The following is a 24,305-nucleotide window of genomic DNA, read 5'->3' on the forward strand; positions in this document are numbered from 1 at the left end:
GGTAAAATTATTTCAGCTCTCGTATAATTTTTCTCTTATTTTTTCTTATTTTTGTTTTTATAGTTCGTTACAATGTAAGGGCACAGTGATGATGTGACAAGGAGGAAAAGTATAATATCTATAAAGAGTTGATATTATTTTTTTTTTTGTATTACAATATCTGTTTTGTGTTTGTATTTTCTTAATTTCATCCTTATTCTATAAATTTTTTTTTGTCTTTTCGTTACAAAAAGGATAACAAAGAAATTATAACGTATTGAAAGAATTTTATATTATATTATAGGTATAGAAATGTCGAAGAGTCTTACAGAGATATAGAAACGAAAAACAAAGAAATAGAAAAAAAAAGGATCAAATACAGCCAAAAAGGAAATGTTTACTTGCCTTAATTTGAAAACATTATACGTGACCAGAAATCAAAAATTGAATAGGTTTCTTTATTTTTTTATTTTTAATTTTTCAATTTTTTCTAAATACATGCATATTTTATGTTATTTTTTATTTACTTTTATAATATAGTATATTATTTTTATTTTTTACTTTACTGGTTATATTGTAATAAAAATTATTTTTTATATTATAGCGTATAATTCTAATTTAATATGAAATTCTGTAAAATTTTATTTTCATCAATTCATTAAACAAGAAATTGTTTAAAAAATAATATAGAATAATATTAGAAATTGAATGTATGTATAAATTTTGCATATAAAAAATTCGTAAGTTTCGCGGATATCGTCCGAGACAAAAAAAAAAAAATGTCTGTACATAATGGTTTCTGAATTTTTTTCCAAGTTACGAAGCAAAGCTCATATTTTATTCATTTAAAATTGCATAATATACATTAATTTGTAGATTAGGATAAGATATTTAACATTCGGAATCATAAAATCAGATTTAGATCAGAAATCAGATTTAAATTTTTTACTTTATTACGCCTTTTCAATTGCTTGTAATATGCTATTGATATGCCTTCATTGCTAATTACTATGTCTTTCAAAAGGGGAAAACTAAATCCTTACATCGTTTTCCATTAAATTGTGCTCATATATGATTTAATCGAAAATTTCAAATACATATTATAAGAGAAGTATAATTAATTATACTGAAAAAAATGAAAACATATTTTTAAACAAAATTGAAATTGTCATCTTCTTGTCTCATTATTCTTACAAACATTTATAATTGTCTATCATATTATTTAAAAACAATTTCTAAAATTTCTTGAAAGAAACCATATTTCTCAGTTTAGATTAGTACCTAAAAAATATTTAAAAATTAAAAAAAACAATAGATATTTTACTTCATAAAAGTTCAACTACTTTTCATTTTATTTTGAGATGCCTACAAAACTAAATACACATATTATATTTCCACATTTATACGAATTTAAATAAAATTTTATAAATGAACAAAAATGCAAATTACAATATAAATAATTGTAAAACTTCAACCAAAAAAAAAAAAAAACAAATCAATTTCATTTCTAACTAAAGTGAATCAATTGAATTGACTCCAATTTAAAGTTTAAATTATTTTTAATTTTCTATTTCCAGGCTTGTTTTAAAGCTTTACGAGCTGATAAATATTTAACAAAAAATGAGCTAGATGTTAATACAATCAATACAACTGAAATTAAAAAGTAATCAAAATCCTCTTTTAATAAATCAAACGTTTTTGATGGTGACACGCGTGTAACAAACAGATCTGAAAAAAAAGGCATCAAAAAAATAAATAAAATAATATTTTATTTTCTTTTGTTTTACCTAAACCATAAGCAACTACCAAACAAGTACTTTCAAGACCACTGGGCGAGGTATAAATATTTCTAATACGACTTATTGTCTGATTATAATTTATTATTTGTTCTGATGGTAATGGTAATTCTGGAATGTATGGTATAGAACCTTCTTCACGATTTTTTTGTGATGTCGGACGACGTGGATCTAATAGGGCCCATGGCATTTCTATAATACCACCACTAGATGTTCCAACTGTATATATAAATTAATATATGTACAATTTTATGTTTTGTTATTTTCAAAAAAAAAAATAACTCTTACTTAATATATCTTTATTTGTAATACCACGTTCTGTAATTGTTTCTTTCATAGCCTCTACAATTGTTGGTATTATATATGATTGTTTTTCAATTAAAGGCATAGGTGGAGCATCTAAAGAACTCCAAACAGTACTATTTGCTTGAACTTTTCCTTCATATAGTTCAATAGTAGCTAAAATTAATTGAGTTGTTTTATCATTTATATACAAAAATCAATTTTTTCAATATTAATTACTTATTTCAGTTCTACGAACTTTATCATTATAATACGAATAAACTAGCCAGTTTTCTGAATGTACTATATGAACTGGTTCACGTGCCTTTTTATGGGTCAACGAATAAACAACAGATCCAGAAACAACATCAACTAAATGCACGTTTAATACATCTGAAAATAAAATTTAAAAAAAAAAAAAAGACAAATATTAAACTATCATTAAAAAAAAAGTAAAAACAAATATTAATTTTTATTGTAGACGTATAATTCATCTTCAATTAAATTTTTCATTTAAACAGTCACTGAATCAAGTGCCTGCTACATACATATATCCAGATTAAACTATCCAAATATAGTATTTTCTACAGTAGGATTGTTATCTAAGCCGAAAAAAAAATTGTTGTATAAAAAGATTATATTAGTTAACATACAACTACCTAATAAAAGGTTGTACCCATAATAAAGTAAATATTAAAATAAAAATTTTTTTTTGCAAGTTCAAGAAAATTATTATTTAAATAAGATTTCAAATAACTACTGCTAAATATAACTTTAATTGCAATATTTATGTAGATAGCTTTGTACCAAAGGAATAATAAAAAATGTAAATTACATGATCTTTTAAATTGAACATCAACGCTAAAAATTAAAGTTTATCTAAATTACAACTATTATTACTTAAGTTTATAATTTTGATATGATTTATTAACTATTTACACTCGAAAAATTCAAAGATATAACAAAGACAGAACACACGACATTACGAACACACGAAAAATATTGTAACTTATCATATTTAACTTTGAAAATTTAAGCTAACAATTTATCTTTAATAATAATATTGTAAAAGAAGATTTCTTTAAACAAATTTTTATGAACAAATAAATAAATATATGTATCATATGTATGTACTTTATGATATCAAAATTATGAAATAAATTCAACATGATAAGAACAAAAAGTAGAATGAAATCCACATATTTAATGAATTTAATTTAAATTGCAAATTTTTTATTAATATAAAAAGCTAAAAGTTTCACGATTTTAATTTATTTTAAAAGTGTACGTAGCTTTAAAGTGACCAATTTAAATTAAGATAATATCAAAGATTTTTGCATTATAATTTTAAATTATTGTTGAAATGGCATCAGAAACAGTAGATAAAAATTGCATTAATATTTCAGACAGTTCCAATAATAACGTTGACCTTGAATATGATACTAATCAAATACCGGAATGGTTAAACAAGGATTATATGGAAAATATATTGAAAATATACAAAAATGATAAATCATTAAAGATCACATCATTTAAAGTAAAACCTGCATTGGGAAAAGGTGAAAATTTTGGTGGGGTTATGACCAGAATACAATTACAATATATTTGTAAATGCAGTAAATCATTGAAGGATGGATACTATATTGCAAAGAGTTCATTTGAAGGTAATTTAAATTAATTATAAAATATAAATAAAATAAAATAAATAAAAAATAAATAAAATAAATAAAAAATTATCGCTAGATGATGCATTTTCAATGGAAAAAATGAAAGATTATGATATATTTAATCGTGAAATCGATATTTATCAAAATATTTTACCTAAACTACGTGAATATTTAAATGAAATAAATGATAAAGAAATCATTTTTCCAACAACAATTTATGTTGATTATAAAAATTCTGGAATTTTATTTGAAGATCTCTCCGTTGAATCTTTTATTATGCCTGATCGTACAAAAGGCCTTGATGAAGCTCATATAAAATTAGCATTACGAAAATTGGCAAAATTGCATGCAACATCAGCTGTATTAAATGAACGTGAACCAAATTCATTTAAAACATATGATCGGGGATTTTTTAATAGACATACAAATTCATATGCAAGTTTTTTTGAAAATAATTTAAGAATTTGTGGTGAAACTGTTAAAAAATTCGGTCCAGAATATATAAAATATAGTGAAAAAATTGAAAAATTAGTACCACAATTAATGGACATTGGACGAAAATTATTTGATGTACAAGAACATGAATTCAATTCATTTGTACACGGTGATTTTTGGGTGAATAATTTATTGTATAAATATGACGAAAAACAAATTAATAAGCCATTAGAAGCTATTATCTTAGATTATCAGTATAGTTTCTATGGTTCATCCGTACTCGATTTACTTTATTTTATGAATACATCTATGAAAGAAGAATTGAGATTATCAGAAGAAGATAAATATATACAATACTATTATAATTTTCTGGTTGAAACATTAAAAAAACTTAAGTTCAATGGTAAAATTCCCACCCTACATGAATTTCATATTCAATACATTACAAAAGAGTTCTTTGGTAAGTTGTTTTTATCAATTGTCAGATATATGCTTTTTTTAAAAATAATTTTCTTTTACTCAGCTTTTCATTCAAGCTGTGTTATTCAACCAGTAATGCTTAACGAAGAGACAGAAGATGCTGATTTTAATGCTTTAATGGCCGAAGATGAAAGGGCTTTTAATTTTAAGAGAACCATCTACAAAAACAAAAGGGTGGTACAGAATTTAAAGAAATTATTACCCCACTTTGACAGAAGGGGTATTCTTGATACAAAACTTGAAAATTTATAAATTGGAAGCAAATAATATTCAAAAATGATCAACTACACTTTCATGATACTATAAACGAATAAAGTAAATTAATATTTATTCTAATCTATAGCCTGTGAAATATAATCATAAACTACAAAACAACTTAAACGTATTGATTACGTCTGCAAAAATTACTACATAACTTAATAAAAAGAAATATTTTACTATACTTACATTTATGAATACTATCCAAACCTTGTGTAACGACTGCTACTAAATTTGGATTAATGTACTTATATAAAACCGATCTATCACCAAGTACACGTCCTTGAGAGTGAACGTTTTCTATAGGATTTTTAACTGAAATAGTTAAAATTCTATGATTATTTCCGTGACCGCCCAAATTAACACTCCAAATGGTGGTTGCTTTCAAAATCTAAAAATGAAGAAAACAAACATTTTATAAAAAATTTTCCATAAAAATTTTTTCATATCATATTTATATATTAATACCCCTTTCACTAATTGTATATTATATCCCGTTAAAATTGATGCTTTTGTGTTAGCTACAAACATATACATTCCATCAGCCATTTCTTTGGTATTCTCTGGTATCACATGAATTCTATTGTATTCATCTAACAATAATAATCCTTTCACAAACTGAACATTTTCGTTATCCCTAAGTAGGCCTAATTGCTTTATTTTATAATTTAATTCATTCAATCCGTTGTCAATTGGTTGGCCATTTATAGGATTAAATCGAAAAATGAGTCCATTATCTGAATTCTAAAAATAAATATATTACAATGTTATAAAATAGGAAGAACATTAGGCACATAAACGTTATCATACTTTCTGTTTTCCAACAATAACACAAATTGGATGATGCGGAAATTGTTTTGCTGTTCTTTGAACAAGCAATTTCATAGGTTCCCTATCATTAAAACTTTCTAAAGATGGCACGTATTTTTGCCAGTGTAGTTTTCCATTTAAATTATCCATAGCAAAAATTTTTCCACTTTTTGTAAGTATCAACAAAATTTTGTGTAGGCCAAATGCATCACGAGTTAGTCCAGCTTTCTGATTAGGTGTTAATACAGATCCTATTCCCAAAATACTCAAAAATGCATTTTTCAATAGAGACACTTGAGATGTAATTCGACGTACAAATGCACCGCTTATATCCCCTAAAAAAATTTACAAAACTTAATATCAATTTTTTACCATTACTTTTTAAATGTGCCAACATAAAACGAAAACTGTGAAATTTTCTAACTGAAATATATCATTAGAAATAAAAGTAAAATAATAAAAAATCAAAAAATAACTAAGCACACAAAAAGCAATAAATTAATAATAATTCTATAGTTTGTCACAGCCTTTTATAAAGCATTTGCAGCTTTTAATTCATATAATAAGGCTAATCAAATGTTTCAAAAGCGTATTTTAAATCGCTTTATGGCAAACTGATTTTGAACACATTGCAATTTGTTGAAAATAAGAGCCAGATATTTTATTTTTGTAAAAGAACAACGAGTATATAATTCTTTGGTTATTTATCGATGTAACTATATAATTATGTTGATATAATTATGTACAAAAGTAAAAGTTAAAAATTTTATAAGAGGATTAACGAGTTTTAGCTGTCTTGTGAAGCTTGTACTCATTTAAATTTAACAATAAACAAATTCCAAAATAAAAACAAAAAAAATATTCTTTAAACATAAATACTTAAAGATTAAAATTTTGCTTTCACAACTAAAAAGTGAACATCAATAGTGCTAAATTTTAAGAATAAGTACTTGCTCTTATTTACTCACAATCATATCCAAGATCCTCTGCATGACAATTAAAAAAGTTTTTTTATTCCATCAATATTTTGAAAATTATAAGCAAAATAAATTTTATATAAGTACCTACCTGGTTTGCTTGTGAATTCACTTTCAATAAGACCTTCGGAGTCGGTGATAGGTAAATCAATTAGTTCAGTCGCGACAATATTAGTAATTGATTCCTCTCTGACCCAACGGATTTTATCTTTAATAAAATTTAAAACCATTTCTTAAGAAACAAGTTTTTGTACAAATTTTTTTTTACCTTGATGTGTAAACAATAAGGCTCCATCTTCAGTTGAAATTACTGCATTGCAGATTTTGTCATGATCCCTAGTTTTTCTACAAAATATGTCTAAAATTTCAGGCGGGCCGTAGTAATCGGGATATTCTATAGAAAACTGCAATTCATCAATTCTGTCACAACTTTTGGCGTTAACAACAAGCAATTTTAACAAACTTTCATTTAACTTAGTATAAGCAAGCATCGATTGATCATTAAACGAAAATGGTACAATACTATTAGCACTAATTTCGCACCCGTTTTCTATGTTGTTTAAATTTACCAAGTTCCCATCAACTATAAGTACTCCAGATTTACCCTGAAATTAAAGCAATATTTTATTTTTATTATTATGGTCAATTATTATTAATTTTGAATTTACTTTCACAACTTTTGGAACTTCTTTTATATCTTCGGTTAAAAATTTTCTGAGAACTTGAGTTTGCTCAGAAATCAAATCTAAATATATTATCTGATTCTTTTCAATACAAACGTAATATGAACCAGCTAGTACACATTTCCCTTCTTGTATCCATGGAGCAGATATTTTAAATGAATTCCCTTGTCCTGAGGAAGCAAAATACTTTGTAATTTCTAAATGTGAGGTCCAAAAGGGCATCACGTGATATAAATAATATTCATCATAAAACCATGCAGATGCTTCGGCCTTATCAGCTTGAATTGGCATTAGAGACCATTCAAATTCTAGATTACCGGTACCCGCAGACCACCCACGTACTATAGCCGGAGCAACTCCAGTTATTGTAATCATATCATAAACAATATTTGATTGACGAGAAACTGGAGCATTTGATGAAGATTCTTCATTTACAAATTGAAATAGTTTTACATCTCCGCGAGGAGAATTCTCTAATATCTGCCTCCATTGAATTTCACCCGTACGTGTGGAAAGTGCAGCCAAAACATTTTCCTCAGTCGTTACAATTAATCGATTATTACTTAAAATAGGATCAAATACAACATTTTTCACCCTACCAATATTCAATTTTCTCCTGGAAATAAATTAAAGGTTAATTACACGTAATTTTACCATTAAAAGTTAGTCAAATCATCTTTACCAATCAAATTTTTTTATTTGATCTTCATAAAGTCCATCAATTCTTCCTAGAACTAATAAGAAACTAATTAAACTAATTATTATTTTAGAACAACTGCAATAATTCATTTTAATATAATTTTTAATTTAAAAAATTCATTTGAACAAAAAGTAAGGATTTTCTATTAAAATGTATTTTAGATACAAATAAAATAGTGACATCTCTTTTGTCACATTATTTTTTGACATTACATAAAAGTGTTGTCGTTATACAGAATAGGCTCATTGCACTGGTTGTAGAACAACATTTTGTGCACGATCCACTTTTATGTATTATTTTATTTAAAATATAAATGTGATAGGTATTAATATTTTAATTTAGAACATTTACATTATGTAAAATCAATTTTCCCCGTATTTTTATATTATATAAAAAATATACAAATTGCAGGTATATGAAAATTAAAAAGACTACTCGAAAATACAAAATAACAGAATGTTGGGGTAAAACCAAATTTTAAAAGTTACTTTTTTTTTGTAATTTTATTATTGTTCTTGCCGCAAAAATTTGATTTGAAAGAATTAATTGCTTAAATTTTTAAATAAATGAAGGTTTATATAGCAAAAGAAAACACTTTCTCAACAGTAACCTTTTTAATTCATTATTTAAATCCCCAAGACATTAAATTTTTACTGATTTTGTCTAAACTTTTAATGATAACTTTTTTTTGTCATGTTATTTTATAATTGTGATACAGCTTGCAGTGAAAATTACCGTTAAAATGCAACTAAACAGAATCAAATTGTTATCAAATAGGTGCCTTCTCATATTCTTACCTAATAGGAAAAAATGTTTACTAACGAAGAATATAAATTACAGGTATGTACATATGTACTTGATTTTAAACTAATCTAGTACTAAATCGAACAATTCAATTATTCGGAATCACTGCTAAAAAATCAAAGGCACTTTTAAATTAGCTTTTTATAATAAATATTTGTTTACTTATTTTACTCTTTTATAAAGCTCAATACCGGTTAACAATCTTCTAAAAAGTTTTTTATTTACACATATGTACACAATGCTACTCATGATACCTAACCTAACCTACCTACCTTCAAGCTTTTTAATTCAATGAATACACAAACTCCATCATATTACAAATTTCCAGATACAAAAATTTTTTTAGTTTCATATTTTTTGTTCTGTATATTTGAAAATAAATTGAATGTCATATTAGTTTGAATTTAACTATCGGATCGATATGACAAGAATTACGGGTTTAAACGAAGTTTTATAAAAAAAAAAAAAAGAAAAATAAAAATTAAGTTTAATAATAAAAAATTTAATATTATTTTTTTTATTTTACGGGTTTCCTTATTTATAATGTTTAACTACATAAGTGTTTAATAATATAAAAATTATAATTTAAAAAAATTATTTTGAAATAATCATTACATATTATTTGCATTTTATATTTTATTTCTGTTTTACTACTATTATTATCTACTACATATTTGGAACAAGGTTAGTTTGGATTACATACATACATATTTTTTTTGAATAAGAATTTGTATGCATAGAAACTTTTTATAAAAGACAGTAAAATAAACATAAGTAATAAGACATACAATTGACAAAAATAGAAATAAATATTTAAAAAAAAAAATGTGCAAATTGTACGCACACATAAGTATGTTCGTTAATATATACATATGTATGTATGTTGGTACATCCAACATAAAGGTAGTTAATAAAAAATCGCATGTTAATTTTCTAATCTATCTGAAAAAATTGATCAAAAAATTATGCTGTATGTTGTTTGTAAGATTTATTTACATTGGTTCTTTAAAAACATACATTTATACCCGCTTATGCATGTACATATATGGGGTGTACATGCATATTTAGATATGCAAGCAGAAAACCACTTAAACCACTTAAAGGTATTGCCCTTTATCGTAATACCTAAAACGTAACCATATATGTGCATATAATAATGTTGAGTTTTTTTTATATTATTGTTAGTTATAAATATCAATACTCCACTAATAACACTAATAACATTCATGAATTTGGATATATATTTACGTAGATACCTACTTATCTAAATATTATTTATACACAATTGTATGTATATAAACGACATACATACGACATAATAAATATGACTGAATATGGGGTGAGTGAAATAATCCAATAGGGAATGTTAAAATTATGACGTGATCAAATACATACAAACATAAATTGACCAAAATAATGAATAATAAAAATTGTTAATTAATTTTTTTTTCAAGATTTCCACTTTATTATAAGTATGTATTGAAAGCATATTTAGCCCTTATATTCAGCAATTTAATAAAATGTGTAGCTTATTATTACTATTATGTTTTGATTTCTTATTTCATAGTAGCCTGTAGGTATATAATACAATATCGGTTCTTTATCAAACAATTGAGTATTATGATTATGAGTGCACATACTTACATAAGTATATGTAAGTAAATACTTGCATAATAATATAAAATAATAAATATAGAGAGTTTGTTTTAATTTTTAATGTTACAAAGGCATAATGTTGTGATAACTACAGAATACTTCAATTCCATTATTGTGAATTAATACAAGCGGATGTTTTAAAAACGCCTTAGTGACAATCTGTAAATTAAATCTAATTATTTTTGTTACTTTCAGAAAATCATTATAAAATTTAAAATCATCATCTTTGAATAATCTTAAGTATTAAATTCATAAAAACAATATTGTTTTAATTGTGGAGCTCTTATCATTAGAAATACTCCAAATTGATTGTGGTATACCGTTTAACTACTTAGAAGAAGCATTATAAAATAAAAGTATTTTTCATAACATTAAATGAATTGTAAAAAAATAAGCCATAAAAAATAACGGTATTGCATCAAATAAAAATTGTACACATCTTAAAATTATAACAAATTCGCAATATTTTGAGATTATTTAAGAAAAAAAAAAAATTTTTTTTGTCAAGGTCTCAAATAATCAATTAGAAATAAAATGCTGTAATAAACTGGTTTTATTATAAATATACATAAAGTGACTATTCCATACAAACTTTCTTGCCATACGACAATATGTGTGTGTACATTCATACAATAATATTGTATGCTACTATAATATATGTTTGTACATGATGTTTATTTCATTATTTTTTTAGACGATGATTTTTTTTCTGTTCAGCAACATTTTTAGTGTAAACCTCATGCATACGTTAGCTGTAATGTGGAACGTAACTACATACATTATAATCTCTACAATCTACGTAGCTTAACGTAACGTTAATAGCAGATAATTTTTGCTAAAAAAATTTCATTTAATATTTTTATTTTTAAAAACTGGTCTCACTATAACTCAACAACATATTAAATGTTTTTAATTAAAATTAGTGTGACGAACTTTGCTGTAATGCACTTACACAATAGCAAAAATATTATTTTATAATTTTGCAATATTTGTGTATAATTTTGCAATATAAGTGTACTCGTCGCACACAAAAAAAAAAAAAATTGAAAAATATTGTTACTTAAAATTCACAAATTATGACTACCTATATAATTAAATTTTTCATACATAAATATACATACACATGTATATTTACATTCAAATTTTTTGAATGAATAATCCATATATAAGCAAATACCTACTTTAAATATTTATAGCTTCTATTGAAGAGTCATTAAGTACTGTGCAATGTTTCAAGTTAAATTATTGTTCAGTATAGGAAAATAAATTTTAAATAAAATTTTTAAATTAGCCGCCGGCAAAATACTATATGTAACATGCTATACGTTCTCACTTAACAGTATTGTACTTTAAAGTTGGATAAAACCAATTGTTTGTAAGGTAGCAAACTCGTAGCACATTCCCTTTCAACAAGTGAAAATATTGCTGTTAAAAACAATCAAGCTATGTACTGCATTATTAAAATTATTTGAATTCATGTGCGAATGTATTTCATACCTTTAGGATGAGCAATGTATGCAACCACTAAAATAGAACCAAACAAAATTGAAAGAAGAATCAACGTAATACTTAAATTTAATATGTTTACAAAATTATCTTACCTAGTCTTGTAAAATTTCGACAAAACTGCTCTTTTGTGTTATCCTTGACTTTGAATCTATTTAAAATAATCAACTTTGTTATATGTGAATATTTTCAACTATATTATTCCAATTATTTTTTTCATTGTTGTTTGATTTAAATTCTGCCCCGTTCGCAACAAATTCGTTCTCTCAAATTAATGATTTCATGTTATCCAAAGCTGTACTTTTTAAAAACATTTAAAATCCTCTGTATTTTTAGGAATTTGTGTACGTTTGCACGTTTCATTTCACAAATAAAAAAATTCATCAAAATAGTTCGAATTTCTTTTATAATTTTCACTGTTTCCATATTTCTTGCATAAGTTGATTGTTATTATTTTCCTTAAAATTCCTTACATTATTTAATTTATTTTCATCAATTTTGTTATTAATTTCGTAATTTTAATTTAATTTTATTTATTTTTGTATTTTTCTATTCATGATGTTACTCTGATTGAAAAATATTTTATCCTCATACATAAATATTTGTAATTAAAATTTTTTTGAATATAATGTATGTACCTATACTAAAATTTGGTAGTTCATTTTCGAAATTTGTTCATATTAAATTTGGAATGAGTGTAGTAGAGAAAGTTCTGTGAGATATGAATTTGTTATTAAATTAGGTTAAAGTCTTAAAAACATTTTTCCAATTTGGATTTTTTGAATAGTAATTTAACCGCGAGGGTTGTAGCTAGTGGCGGTCGTCTTTTAGTCTGGACTCAGATCTGGATCTTACAAAATTTTGACATTTTTTGTTTATATACTAAAAAATAATGTGATTGAGTTCGAATCCAAATTTTACCAATTTTAAGAAAAATTGTACTTTTTTTTATTTTAAAGCTTTTTTTTGTAAAATAATTTTTTGAAAAAATAATTGTAATTTTTTGATATCTAGAGACATTTGTTCAAACCTTATTTACAATAAGGAAATTTTGTTGAGAATCAAATATATTAAATAAAAAAAAAAGAAATTTAATTTGGATAGCTGTGGAGGTGAAATAATTACCATGAATTTCGAGTTTGGACAGAAAATTACGAGTTATCAGTTTTGAACAATTTAAAGCATTTAAGAATATAAGAAAAAGAATTCTTATTTGGAAGAAGAGAGAATTTTATATGGAATTACCAAATTTATAAAGGCTGTAACAACTTTGAATGAAAGAAAATTTTAAAGAAAAAAAAGTTCAATTAAACAAACAAAATATTTCCAAGTTTTCAACTAGAGTGTGAAAACTTTTCGAAAGTGGGCCCTTCAAATAAAATATCTAAAGAACGTCATGTAGATAATTCAAATTCTCAAAAATTGCATTTACATACATATATATTTGTATTTATCAGAATAAGTGTATACTAATCTGCTTTAAAAATATTTCCATTTTAATATGAAAATACTAAAAATAAATTTCCAGCGCGCATCTGTATAAATTTTATAAACTGAAATTGAAACACGTTTTTAATATTTGCAAAGCTATTAGCTTGTATCTTCTTTTAAAAACAAAATACTTACTGGTTTTAAATTCTTTTCATAAATATTTAAAAAATATTTATTCAAATTGTTGAAATATGAACTTTTGATATTCAATATTTAAATATTAATTGATTTAGAAAAAAAACTTGATATTTTTTTAAAAATATTTTGTTCCAGACTCCAAGTGGACTAAATAATCAATGAATTATAAAGTTTTTCGTTTCACAAAATCAATAGAACAAATTGATATAAAATATAAAATATATTTTATACAACTAAGTATATTCATGTAAATGAGAAGAATAAGAGCAAAAATTTCTAATTGAGCAATTGAAATCAAATTGTATAATAAATGAAATTTCATCTTCGAGGACGCTTGTCTTTTATATCATCTTGTTCTAACAAACTAATGTAATAAGAGTGAACATGCATATAACCTTAGTTAACATTAAAATTAAAATTGAAATTTAAAAATTAATTTAGAAATTCTTTCTCTTCTTTACACAGAACAAATTAAACAAACCCATTAAACTCGTGTGCTTCTTATAATATGCAAAAATGCAAACGCTATTGTAAATTAAAAAGCGCAAAAATTTTTTAATATTGAATGAGTTTTGCATATTATTATGTATACATATGTATACATTCTATTATGTAGCATATCATATAAATTGAGTACATATGTATGTATATAGTTACCTACAAACTATAGATATACACTAGCATACAACATTTCCACTCATATAATATAAATTTTTATATATTATGTATACACAAGTATATCTTTTACATTTTGTACACAATAATATTTAGATATTTTATAATTAAATTATCTAATATGTACATATGTATATGTATATATATATATATGTACATACATTGTATATAAATTGATTGAACCGGTAATAATCTCAAAATTTATTCATATATGAGTGGGTCTACAATTTATTGAACTTTATTGTTTTATTTTTATTACATAAGAATACATAATAGATACATACTAAGCACAAAGCTTATTATAATATTATATACAGCTATTATAGTTCCTTATATTATAACAGCGGTGGCTAAAATTCCGGCTCGTGAGGCAAATGTATTTCTTTGAAGAATTTTTTGTTACTCTTAATAATACAACTCGGATTGATTTTTACCTTACTCTTTTAAATTACTTTGAAAAAATTCAAGCTAAGAATGAAATAATTCATCGAAAACTGTGCGAATGAAGATAAACAGTGACGTATTTATCCGGATTTAATCAATATATTAGTTTCAATTTGATATTTGAAATAAATATACCTATAATTTCTATCACTCCTGGCTACGGATGTAAGTTCTATTCCGGAATTTTGAAACTTTTTAGTTAATTGCTTAATACAGTGTTGTAATTGAGGCGTCAAATTTTGAAAAATGGCTCGCGTAGTATCAAAGACCTTGGCCACCCCTGTATATATTTATTACTGTTAAACAAAATACATTTACATACACATAAATTATTTTATGACCTAAAACTTGTACATAATGACCATATAGGAATAAAAATAAAAACTTATATAATATTTATATTGACAACATAATCTTTGACACACAAACACATTATTAGAAAATAATTTGAATTTCTACAGAATTTTTTTTAACATCTTTATTTTTTTTAAATAAGAAAATAAAGTTGTTGCTGTAGAACGAATATGGATTAAGTAAGAATTATTTGAAAGTCAAAATTAAAATTGGTTTTCCATCGGTACGATCTATTATTTATTAATTAGGATTTATGTACATACATACATATGTATGTATATGTAAATTGTGTAGGTAAAATAGTTTCTGGTGTAGGTATCAAATATGTATAACAATATATTTTTTTTAGCTCACTTTAATTAATATTTTGCAGCTCACAAATTACAAATTTAGGTTAAATAATAATATTAATTGCATTGAATTAATTACAAATTTCATTTGGAAACAAACCAAAAATTTATCGCTAAATACATACCTACATAATGTATAAAACTATGAACTAATATACAAAATATAAGAAATCATGGAACGCTTTTTATTCTATCAATATTTATTTTATTAATAATAGTCGTGTTATTTCAATAAATATTTGAATTTTTATCTTATCATATTTGCCTATGCATGATTTTGTGATTAAAAATTAATAACTCCTAAAAAAATATAGATATACATATACATATATACATACATATGTATGTACATATGGAGTACAAAAATCGAAAAAAAGACGCTTATTAAATCGTACAAAATTCACACATTTATTATACCTACTTAGTGTTGATATAAAAATTAGTTGTATAGATGTAGATCTCTCATTTTAACTCATTTAATATTTATCTAACAATTCTACTAAGCTCACAATTTTGTTTTTCATTTGCACAAATGTGTATAAATAAATGAAAATTCTAAAGTACATGCTATTCTATGTTTGTATATATGCTATTCTAATTTCGCCGCACACAATAATAAAGACAGTCGTTAGTTAAAATTTCTTTAAAAAGTCATATACCAGAAATCTGGTCTATAGAACAGTCAATTTTATGAACACACCCAACCGAATTAACACACAAATTGAGTTACTGAACTATAAGAGTACAACATAGTGAACAAATTTTACAAAATTGCTGTTTTTTTCTTGTAGCCGAACTTTTAGTATTGAATTAGAAAAAAGAAGTAAAACTTATATGGCGTCATGTCAATAATGTGTTCAATTAAATAAAATATCAATTCAATCATTTCAATAAAATACAGTTTTTTTTCCGAAAACAAATCCCGAAAATTCCGAAATTCCAAAAACAAAAAATTAACAGAAAATATTTAAGTTTAAAATCATAACTCTTTGCAATTAAGAGTAAGTGTTACAACAATATCTAAAAAAATTTGGTGAAGAATAAAGAATCAACTGTGTGCACCACAACTACTTTGTAGATTAATTTAATCGGCATTTAATATATTGAACTTGTTCAACAGAATGAAAAACCTGTGTTTTTATTGTGTTAACTGGAGCAGACTGTACTTACATATACATGTGTGTGTTTAAAATTTTTTATGGTATAATTTTAAATTAAGACAGACTGACGATTTTTCATTAATATTACATATTTATATGAAAATACATATGTACATCTTCACATATTTTATTTTGTACTTGGTCTGACTTAAAAAAATTTAGAATTTGCTTAAATTATGTACATACATACGTATTTTAAAAGCTCTTGATGAGGTAATATAATAAATGTACAGCTGAATTGAATGTACTTTTAGCAACAATACAATTATTATTATTATCTATGCGTATGTATGTAATTATTATTATCTATGCGTATGTATGTATAAGTATGTTTCAAAATGTAAATAATATTTTAAAGTGACCGACTGTGTTATATTTTTTACTATATGTATTTTAAAATACACGTATGCATGGGTCATTAATTTATATAAAAGAATTTAAATGAATAATATAGTAACTAGTTGTTATAAATTATATAAATTATTTCAAAATTAAAATGACTGCATTCAAATTTAAATTTTAAGTTTGAAATTAAGATTATGGATTATAGTATGCATGTGGTTATTAATAAATTATGAATTATAGTTGCTGAATTAACGTACATGTAATTAACACAGTATTTTCGAAAATTTTGAAAGTCGAGGAATAATCTATTTTATAGCAACTTGGAATATTATTTTCTATTTCGCCACTTAGAAATAACAAAAAATATGTTTACAAAACAGAAAAGAAAAATTTTAATCAATGATTCGAATACAGCAAACTAAATCATTCGATATGGTGCATAACATACGTATACAGTATATTTTACAATATGTATATAAAAAAATTATGAGCATATCAGACGATTATGAGATGTTCAAATTAATTGATAAGCATTGTATTTTTAGCTGATAACTATGCGTTTTTTTTTTTAGTTTCCAACTGATAACCGTTGCTGTGAGTTAAAATCAGCTGTCCTAGATACGACAATGTTCAATATTCACTTTAAGTACATATGGATTTCAAATACACACATATGTACATATTAACACAAACATTGTATTAAAAATAAAAATGTTTGAATTTTGATTACTGAATGACCTTTTATATTTAATTTTGTTTCTTCGAAATGAATACCTACATAGTATGTTTCGTGAATTAATAATAATTTAAAAAAAAGTTTTCGTTTCTAGTTTCTATATATGTATTTATACTTATTTAAATTAATTTTAAATTCAAATAAACTTTTATGCATATGCAGTTTAATTGAAAATTCTATAAATATTTTATTATTTGCATCCGTTAATTATATTAAATGATGCAATATTTCTCCAAGAAAAAAAATTATTTTAAATATTCCGAAATTTATTTTCGATTCCAAAGATTAAAGTTTCTTTATTGTTATTTAATGCCAAAAATACATTAATTTTAAGTTTAAAATTTTATGCTATAATATGCCTTTATTTTTATTTTCGATAAGTGTTATACACATTTATATTTAAAATATAATATTATACATGCAATAAAAAGAGTTATAAATGGCTGCTATATGTTTAAAAGATTATTCTTTAGAATATTTTAATCTTCTTTATATGCATAATAATAAATAAATAATCCAATTTTATAAATTTTTAAATTACAATAAAATATTAAATAATTTGCAGATATTGCTGTCAGAATTTCAGTTTATAATTTTGAAAATTCCCTCAAAATTCAGAAAATTAGTAATTTGAAAATTCAATATAATCAAAATTACCTAGCGTTAGAACTGAATTATCGAAAATACCCTATAACTGATTCATATACCGGTAATGTATAGCTTTTAGAAGAATGCACTTTATTTTGTTATAAAATAACATATGCACTCACACATATACAAAAACGGGTTAGTTTAAATGTAAATCTCATTTAGTAAGTTTCGAAATAATCAATTTTTACCAAATTACGTGCATTGGTATACTTAATTTTTTGAAATCTATATAGTGATAAATTTAAAAGAAACAATTTTAAGAAGATCTACGAAAGCTCAATGATTTGATAAATACCCACAAAAAATAAAAATTAGGCGGCATTTAATTTGATTTTCGAAAAAAAATGTGCTTAATGAGTTTTACCTTTGAATGCGGAATATTGAAAAAATATTTTTTTTTTTTGGTAAATTGAAAAAATATTTTGAACTTATTTTTTATACCCCACCCAAATGTATTATTTTTTATGACTTTCTAATGTTATAGAAGCATTGAGGTTAACTTGAAATTCAGATCATCCGCATACATTTTCGTTATTTCTTTTTTTTTTAATTTTTTTTTTTTTTGGTCAAGGTTACTGAAATCTATGAAAACAAAGAAAAAAACTTATGGAAATGGTGCGATAACCAGCTACGTTATGTGTGCATTCGTTTTAGAGTTTTACTTAAATAATAGTAACAAAAAAAAAAAGAGAAGCAAGGTTACAAGAAAATTGCAAAAAAAGAAAAAAATTGTAATTTTCAATTTAATTTAATTTTAAAGCGGAAAGTAAGAGTTTTTAATTTTTTAATTGCTCTTATATAATTTTGAGTTTATTTTTATACCGTTACTGTAGGTATAATAATTCATATTTTTTATTATACGATTGAGTGCAGGCAGGGTAAATTAATATTATACCGGGCACTATTAAATTTATTCTGACTTCTTAAGGAAACAAATGTTGGTACTAAAAGAGCAAAATTAAACTATTTGAAAATTATATATAAGAGTGTTTCCAATACTCTTTCGAAGCAGTTCAAGGTACCTATATAACAAAAATTGTTTCACCGATCTTAAGTTGAAAATTTTTTTTTTGATTTGAAGAACAATAAAAAGTATTTAAAAGTTCAAAATCCAAGTTTTGATACAAGTTCAAGAGAATTGTAAAATTTTGAAATTTTCTAGTTCACCAGAGCATTTGTTAGAGTAAGACCACTAGCAAAAGCAAATTTTTATTGGATTACTTATTGAATTATATACATTAAAACATTGAAAAAATTAAAGAATTTTAAAATTCCCACAAATTATTTAAGTAACTAGTAAACAATTCTGATATAGAATTCAGTCGCACAATAATAAGCTAAACATTGCCTAAGATAATTACAACCCCTTTATCATAAAACAACTGTTTTGTATGTAGACAAAAAAAAATTTCAATATTTTGGACCTTGGACTCCATTGATTATAATCGCAAACATTAAAAACTAAATGTTGTAAAAGTTGAACTCCATAGTCACTTGTTTTTACTTCAGCGATTTGTGTACTTTCAGACATGTTGGTCCAGCATATTTTTGTAATTTAGTAATTAAAAAATTAAATATTTATAATTAAAAATAACAATAATATTTTTTTTTCCAGGTCATCATACTTGCATACATTTCCATTTGATACATTCACCCTGTATAAATGCTTTATGTATTCTACATTATAAATGTATAAGTAAATTTAGACTGCAATTTTATATAGTACATACATACCTATACTTATACAATACTATTATATTATTTATACAATATATTATATAAAATCAAATTAAAAAAAAATATTTTTCTTACCAAATATACTATACCTACACATATATATAAAACTGTTATATATATAACAACACTATTTATATACTTTATATAAATATTATATACAATAAATAATTTAAATAATATGGATAATACAAGTCAATTATTGGAATTTACAAAAAATTCATCGAAAAATAATCTTAAAACATTTGTAAATCCATTTGGTGAAAGGCCATGGATGTTAAATAATGGTGCAGCAGCTGCAGCTACTGGTAGTGGAACTAAAGGATTAAAGGGTATTATTGCTGGTGGTATTACCGGTGGTATAGAAATTTGTATAACATATCCCACCGAATATGTTAAAACACAATTACAACTTGATGAAAAAGGTAAAATAAATTCAAAAAGAAGGTTTATCATTTCTTAAGAAAAGGTTTTATAGCCATTTTCATTCATTAAACATATTATAAATTTGGTATTATTAATGAAATAAGCCCTAAAGTTAAGTGAAAATTGAAAATTTAATCGAAATTTAAAAACCAAGAAAACTGTTATACTAAGTAAGCTACTATAAAGTTTCAATTTATTATAAATATTTTCAATAAACTGCAGTAACACGGTAGTACGTCATTAAAAGATTATTCAGCTTAAGGGTAGTATTTAATTCCTGAATTGTGTAGGCAGGCAGGGTATAACAACAATTTTGAAGTCGCGGTATCTTACATTCAAAGGTTGTTATTGCATTTTGAATATACTACGTATGAGCACGTCCGCAAATAATAAAATGCAATGAAATTTCGGTGTAGATAAGTATTATATGTATTATATTTTCTAGTATCCTCTTTTAACCAATTTGTACACAAAAAAAAAAAAATAAAAATTTTTAAAGAAAAACTCATTTTCAAAAGCTCTTATAAAAACTAGAGAATGGAAGAATTCAAAATATTCAAAAGGGTTTACTTTATGTCACACAAATCCTTTTGAAGCAAATCAAAAATATTATCATCATCTCTTCTTGAACTTTATTCGTCTATTCCATTCTATTATATTTTGTTAAAAGTAAAACAATGTACTTTTAGGAAGATTTACTTGAAAAAGAAAACCTCTTCTATTTTGAATATATTACCGTCTTAGATCAGAACTGTCCTAAGTCCACTTTCAAACAAAAACTGCCTGTTTCTCATTTATTCATTCTTCGTTTCTTCTTACTTTCTGCGTAGCAGTTGACTTCAAATTTTCAATTCCTAAAACCAGGTTGTAAAACAAAATTATGTTATTTTCATACTTGTTGCACGTGTAACACAAAATTATTTTCTCATTAAAATACAAACAATGAAGCTGTAATAAAAAATTTTTAATAAATTAATTTTTTTAGGTAATAAAAAACAGTACAATGGAATTATTGATTGTGTAAAAAAAACTGTTAAAAATCGAGGATTTTTTGGACTTTATCGCGGTTTAAGTGTTCTATTATATGGAAGTATTCCCAAATCGGCAACACGGTTTGTATTAAAAAAAAATTTTGAAATATTAAAAAAAAAATGTTAATAGCAACAAAATTTTAAAATATAATTTTTAATTTTAGATTTGGTGCATTTGAATTTTTTAAATCACATCTTTGCGATTCAAATGGCAATTTATCATCAACATCAAGTAAATTATTAGCTGGTTTAGGTGCTGGTGCATTAGAAGCTATTATTGCTGTAACACCAATGGAAACAATCAAAACAAAATTTATTAATGATCAAAGAAGTGCCAATCCAAAATTTAAAGGTTTCGCTCATGGTGTTGGTTTAATTATAAAAAGTGAAGGAATATCTGGTGTTTATAAAGGTTTAACTGCAACAATTTTAAAACAAAGTTCAAATCAAGCTATACGTTTTTATGTAATGGAAAGTTGTAAAGAATTATATAAAGGTGGTGATCAAAATAAAACTGTACCGAAGCCTATTGTTGGTGCATTTGGTGCATTAGCTGGAGCTGCTTCTGTTTTTGGTAATACACCATTAGATGTTGTTAAAACTCGTATGCAAGGTTTAGAAGCTCATAGATATAAGAATACATTGGATTGTGCATATCAAATAATGAAAAATGAAGGTCCTACAGCATTTTATAAAGGAACTGTACCACGTTTAAGTCGTGTTTGTTTAGATGTTGCCATAACATTTATGATATATGATTCATTTATGGATCTATTTAATAAATTTTGGAAATAATCAACTATATGCATATAATTATATCCAAATATATATGTAACTAGGAAAAATACTTAAAATGTAGATGTGATTAAATTATTGAAATGGCCTCATAAAAATATATCTAATTATAATATTATGCGACATGATATACAGGTGTGGTATGTGATATTTTTAAAATATCGAAAGTTTCAATTCCTAAAATATTAGATAAATATTTTTCATTCATTTTATTTAATATTTTCATATTTATATATGAACCCTATTGCATATTTTTATAAATATTGAACTTGCTCAATATTTTTTTTAAAATATTGTACTATTAAAAGTGCTTTTTATATTTGTTGAATTTTAAATATTGGAAAAAATATATAAAAATAAAATTTTACATGGTTTTAAAAATCGAAAATTTATACAAAATGTAATAGCATAAATATTTTAAGTTATATTAACATTAGGAAAAATGTTTATTTTGTTGTTAATAGTAAAAAAATAAAAATATTTATATGTACAATCGTTTTACAAATGTTACTCTAGTTTTAAAATTATATAATAAGAAATTAAATCAAATATAATAGGATCCTTTTTGCTAATGTTTTTGTTTAAATATTAATAATATAAAATTAAAAATTAAAAATGCATGAAATTGTGTGAGGCCATATTCAGTTTTCAAAAGTGTAATTATTATTTTTGCACAAAAGTTTTTAGCTATTGTTGTATTTTTAAAACAACGGCACTGTTACAAAATGTCCAAATTTTTTTTTTTTAATTTTTATATTCAATTACAAGTTAATAGCTTACAAAATAGCTTAAAATAAATTTTATATTGTATAAAAAAAGATTCAAATATATTCAGAATCAAATTTAGCTTTTGTTAAAATATCGCCAAGCTAAATTTCAAGCTATAATTAATAAGAGCATTCCAAAGCAGTAATTTATTTTGCCCTAGGTTTTGAATTTTGGCAACAAAACAGTTTGTGTTTCATATTTATTTAAGAGGATTTATTGAGATTTTGTTAAAATGTTATGAAAATTGTTAAAAATGTTTATGTAAATATTTGTGAAAATTTTTAAAATAAAGTGGCAAAAATTGAAAAAAAGAAAATTATATAGGATGTACATGCATAATAATATGTGTCTGTAAACAAGGAAAGAAGGCACAAATGATGTGTGTTTATACTTATACGAAAAACGACAAAACTATAAATATATCCCTGTACAATTTTTTTAATAAAATTAAATTCGACTGTTAACTGTTATGAAGTGGATTGATTATTAATGTGATCACAATAAACTTCTACGAGTTTAAGGTTTTGAACTGGGATATTTAAGGCACCCGTAATCCAAAATTTGTTAAAGTTGCAGATTTTTTTTTCTTCCAATATTTTATGTCCTTGACTTAGGACTTAACTATACAGCAATAGGATTTAAAAAAAAATTGTCAATAAAAATGTCAAAAAGATATTGTTCGAATTGAACAAACAGCAAAACTGGACCACTTTTTTTGTAACTAACCTAAAATAAAATTAAAACAGCATTTCTTTTTCTTATCCAAAACCCATTATAAAAAATCAACCGTTTTTATTTCTGTCAGCCGTGCTGAATACCATATTCCCCTTAGCGAAAACTATTAGAAACTTATTAAAGAGTTCTCTTACTATTAAAAGCTTACATCTGAGGGGTTCTGCATATCTAAATTTTAGTTTACTGTGTGATTGCATCTAATGAAGCTATCAAATGCAAGTTTTAGTTTATATCAGCATTCTATTTGTATTGACGCAATAGTTTAATTGCTTGCTTACGTATGTATGTGTCCAAACAATAAATTAAAGTTGAACATTAATTGCAAGACTTGTAAAGTTTTATTAATTGCAAAAATTGTAATAATTTTAAAATAATGTAATTATCATATATCAAACTGATCTCAACTATCAAAATGTTTTTTCACGCTACCAAATTGTCA

At 24.2% G+C, this 24,305-nt stretch overlaps 3 protein-coding genes across 4 annotated transcripts; 2 read left to right on the forward strand and 1 right to left on the reverse strand.

Annotated features, from left to right (window-relative positions):
• Positions 1 to 1,297: 1,297 nt before the first annotated feature.
• On the reverse strand, positions 1,298 to 8,208 carry LOC129608189 (ER membrane protein complex subunit 1). Of its 2 annotated transcripts, XM_055519548.1 has the most exons (12): positions 8,050 to 8,208; positions 7,353 to 7,983; positions 6,953 to 7,289; positions 6,776 to 6,892; positions 6,676 to 6,693; positions 5,708 to 6,042; positions 5,366 to 5,641; positions 5,087 to 5,288; positions 2,298 to 2,450; positions 2,064 to 2,234; positions 1,767 to 1,994; positions 1,298 to 1,707 (listed from the first exon to the last, which is right to left on the reverse strand). In XM_055519548.1, exons 1-12 carry the CDS (start codon positions 8,154 to 8,156, stop codon positions 1,547 to 1,549), a joined length of 2,736 nt encoding a protein of 911 aa, XP_055375523.1. In that variant the 5' UTR covers positions 8,157 to 8,208; the 3' UTR covers positions 1,298 to 1,546. The 2 variants fall into 2 exon arrangements, with proteins under 2 accessions (XP_055375523.1, XP_055375524.1); XM_055519549.1 differs by lacking the exon at positions 6,676 to 6,693.
• Positions 3,339 to 4,975, forward strand: LOC129608190 (uncharacterized). The gene is made up of 3 exons (XM_055519550.1): positions 3,339 to 3,721; positions 3,801 to 4,619; positions 4,683 to 4,975. Exons 1-3 carry the CDS (start codon positions 3,421 to 3,423, stop codon positions 4,889 to 4,891), a joined length of 1,329 nt encoding a protein of 442 aa, XP_055375525.1. The 5' UTR covers positions 3,339 to 3,420; the 3' UTR covers positions 4,892 to 4,975.
• A 1,095-nt stretch (positions 8,209 to 9,303) lies between the features above and the next one.
• LOC129607889 (putative tricarboxylate transport protein, mitochondrial) lies at positions 9,304 to 24,272 on the forward strand. The gene is made up of 4 exons (XM_055519131.1): positions 9,304 to 9,555; positions 19,993 to 20,536; positions 21,523 to 21,649; positions 21,733 to 24,272. The coding sequence occupies exons 2-4, from the start codon at positions 20,293 to 20,295 to the stop codon at positions 22,361 to 22,363; spliced, it is 1,002 nt and encodes a 333-aa protein (XP_055375106.1). The 5' UTR covers positions 9,304 to 9,555; positions 19,993 to 20,292; the 3' UTR covers positions 22,364 to 24,272.
• Positions 24,273 to 24,305: the final 33 nt, after the last annotated feature.

This window comes from Condylostylus longicornis, unplaced genomic scaffold (assembly GCF_029603195.1).
Source record: "Condylostylus longicornis isolate FDR11 unplaced genomic scaffold, ASM2960319v2 ptg000030l, whole genome shotgun sequence".
In the NCBI taxonomy this organism is placed as follows: Eukaryota; Metazoa; Arthropoda; class Insecta; order Diptera; family Dolichopodidae; genus Condylostylus; species Condylostylus longicornis.

Bases quoted from the DNA above. Each gene is read 5' to 3' on its own strand.
- LOC129608190 (XM_055519550.1), top strand. From the start codon at position 3,421: ATGGCATCAGAAACAGTAGATAAAAATTGCATTAATATTTCAGACAGT. The intron at 3,722-3,800 runs GTAATTTAAATT...AATTATCGCTAG, and splicing joins TGCAAAGAGTTCATTTGAAG to ATGATGCATTTTCAATGGAA. The intron at 4,620-4,682 runs GTAAGTTGTTTT...TCTTTTACTCAG, and splicing joins CATTACAAAAGAGTTCTTTG to CTTTTCATTCAAGCTGTGTT.
- LOC129608189 (XM_055519548.1), bottom strand. From the start codon at position 8,156: ATGAATTATTGCAGTTGTTCTAAAATAATAATTAGTTTAATTAGTTTC. The intron at 6,893-6,952 runs GTAAAAAAAAAT...ATTTTATTAAAG, and splicing joins CTTATTGTTTACACATCAAG to ATAAAATCCGTTGGGTCAGA. The intron at 5,642-5,707 runs GTATGATAACGT...ATTTATTTTTAG, and splicing joins TTATTGTTGGAAAACAGAAA to AATTCAGATAATGGACTCAT.
- LOC129607889 (XM_055519131.1), top strand. From the start codon at position 20,293: ATGGATAATACAAGTCAATTATTGGAATTTACAAAAAATTCATCGAAA. The intron at 20,537-21,522 runs GTAAAATAAATT...TAATTTTTTTAG, and splicing joins ATTACAACTTGATGAAAAAG to GTAATAAAAAACAGTACAAT. The intron at 21,650-21,732 runs GTTTGTATTAAA...TTTTAATTTTAG, and splicing joins ATTCCCAAATCGGCAACACG to ATTTGGTGCATTTGAATTTT.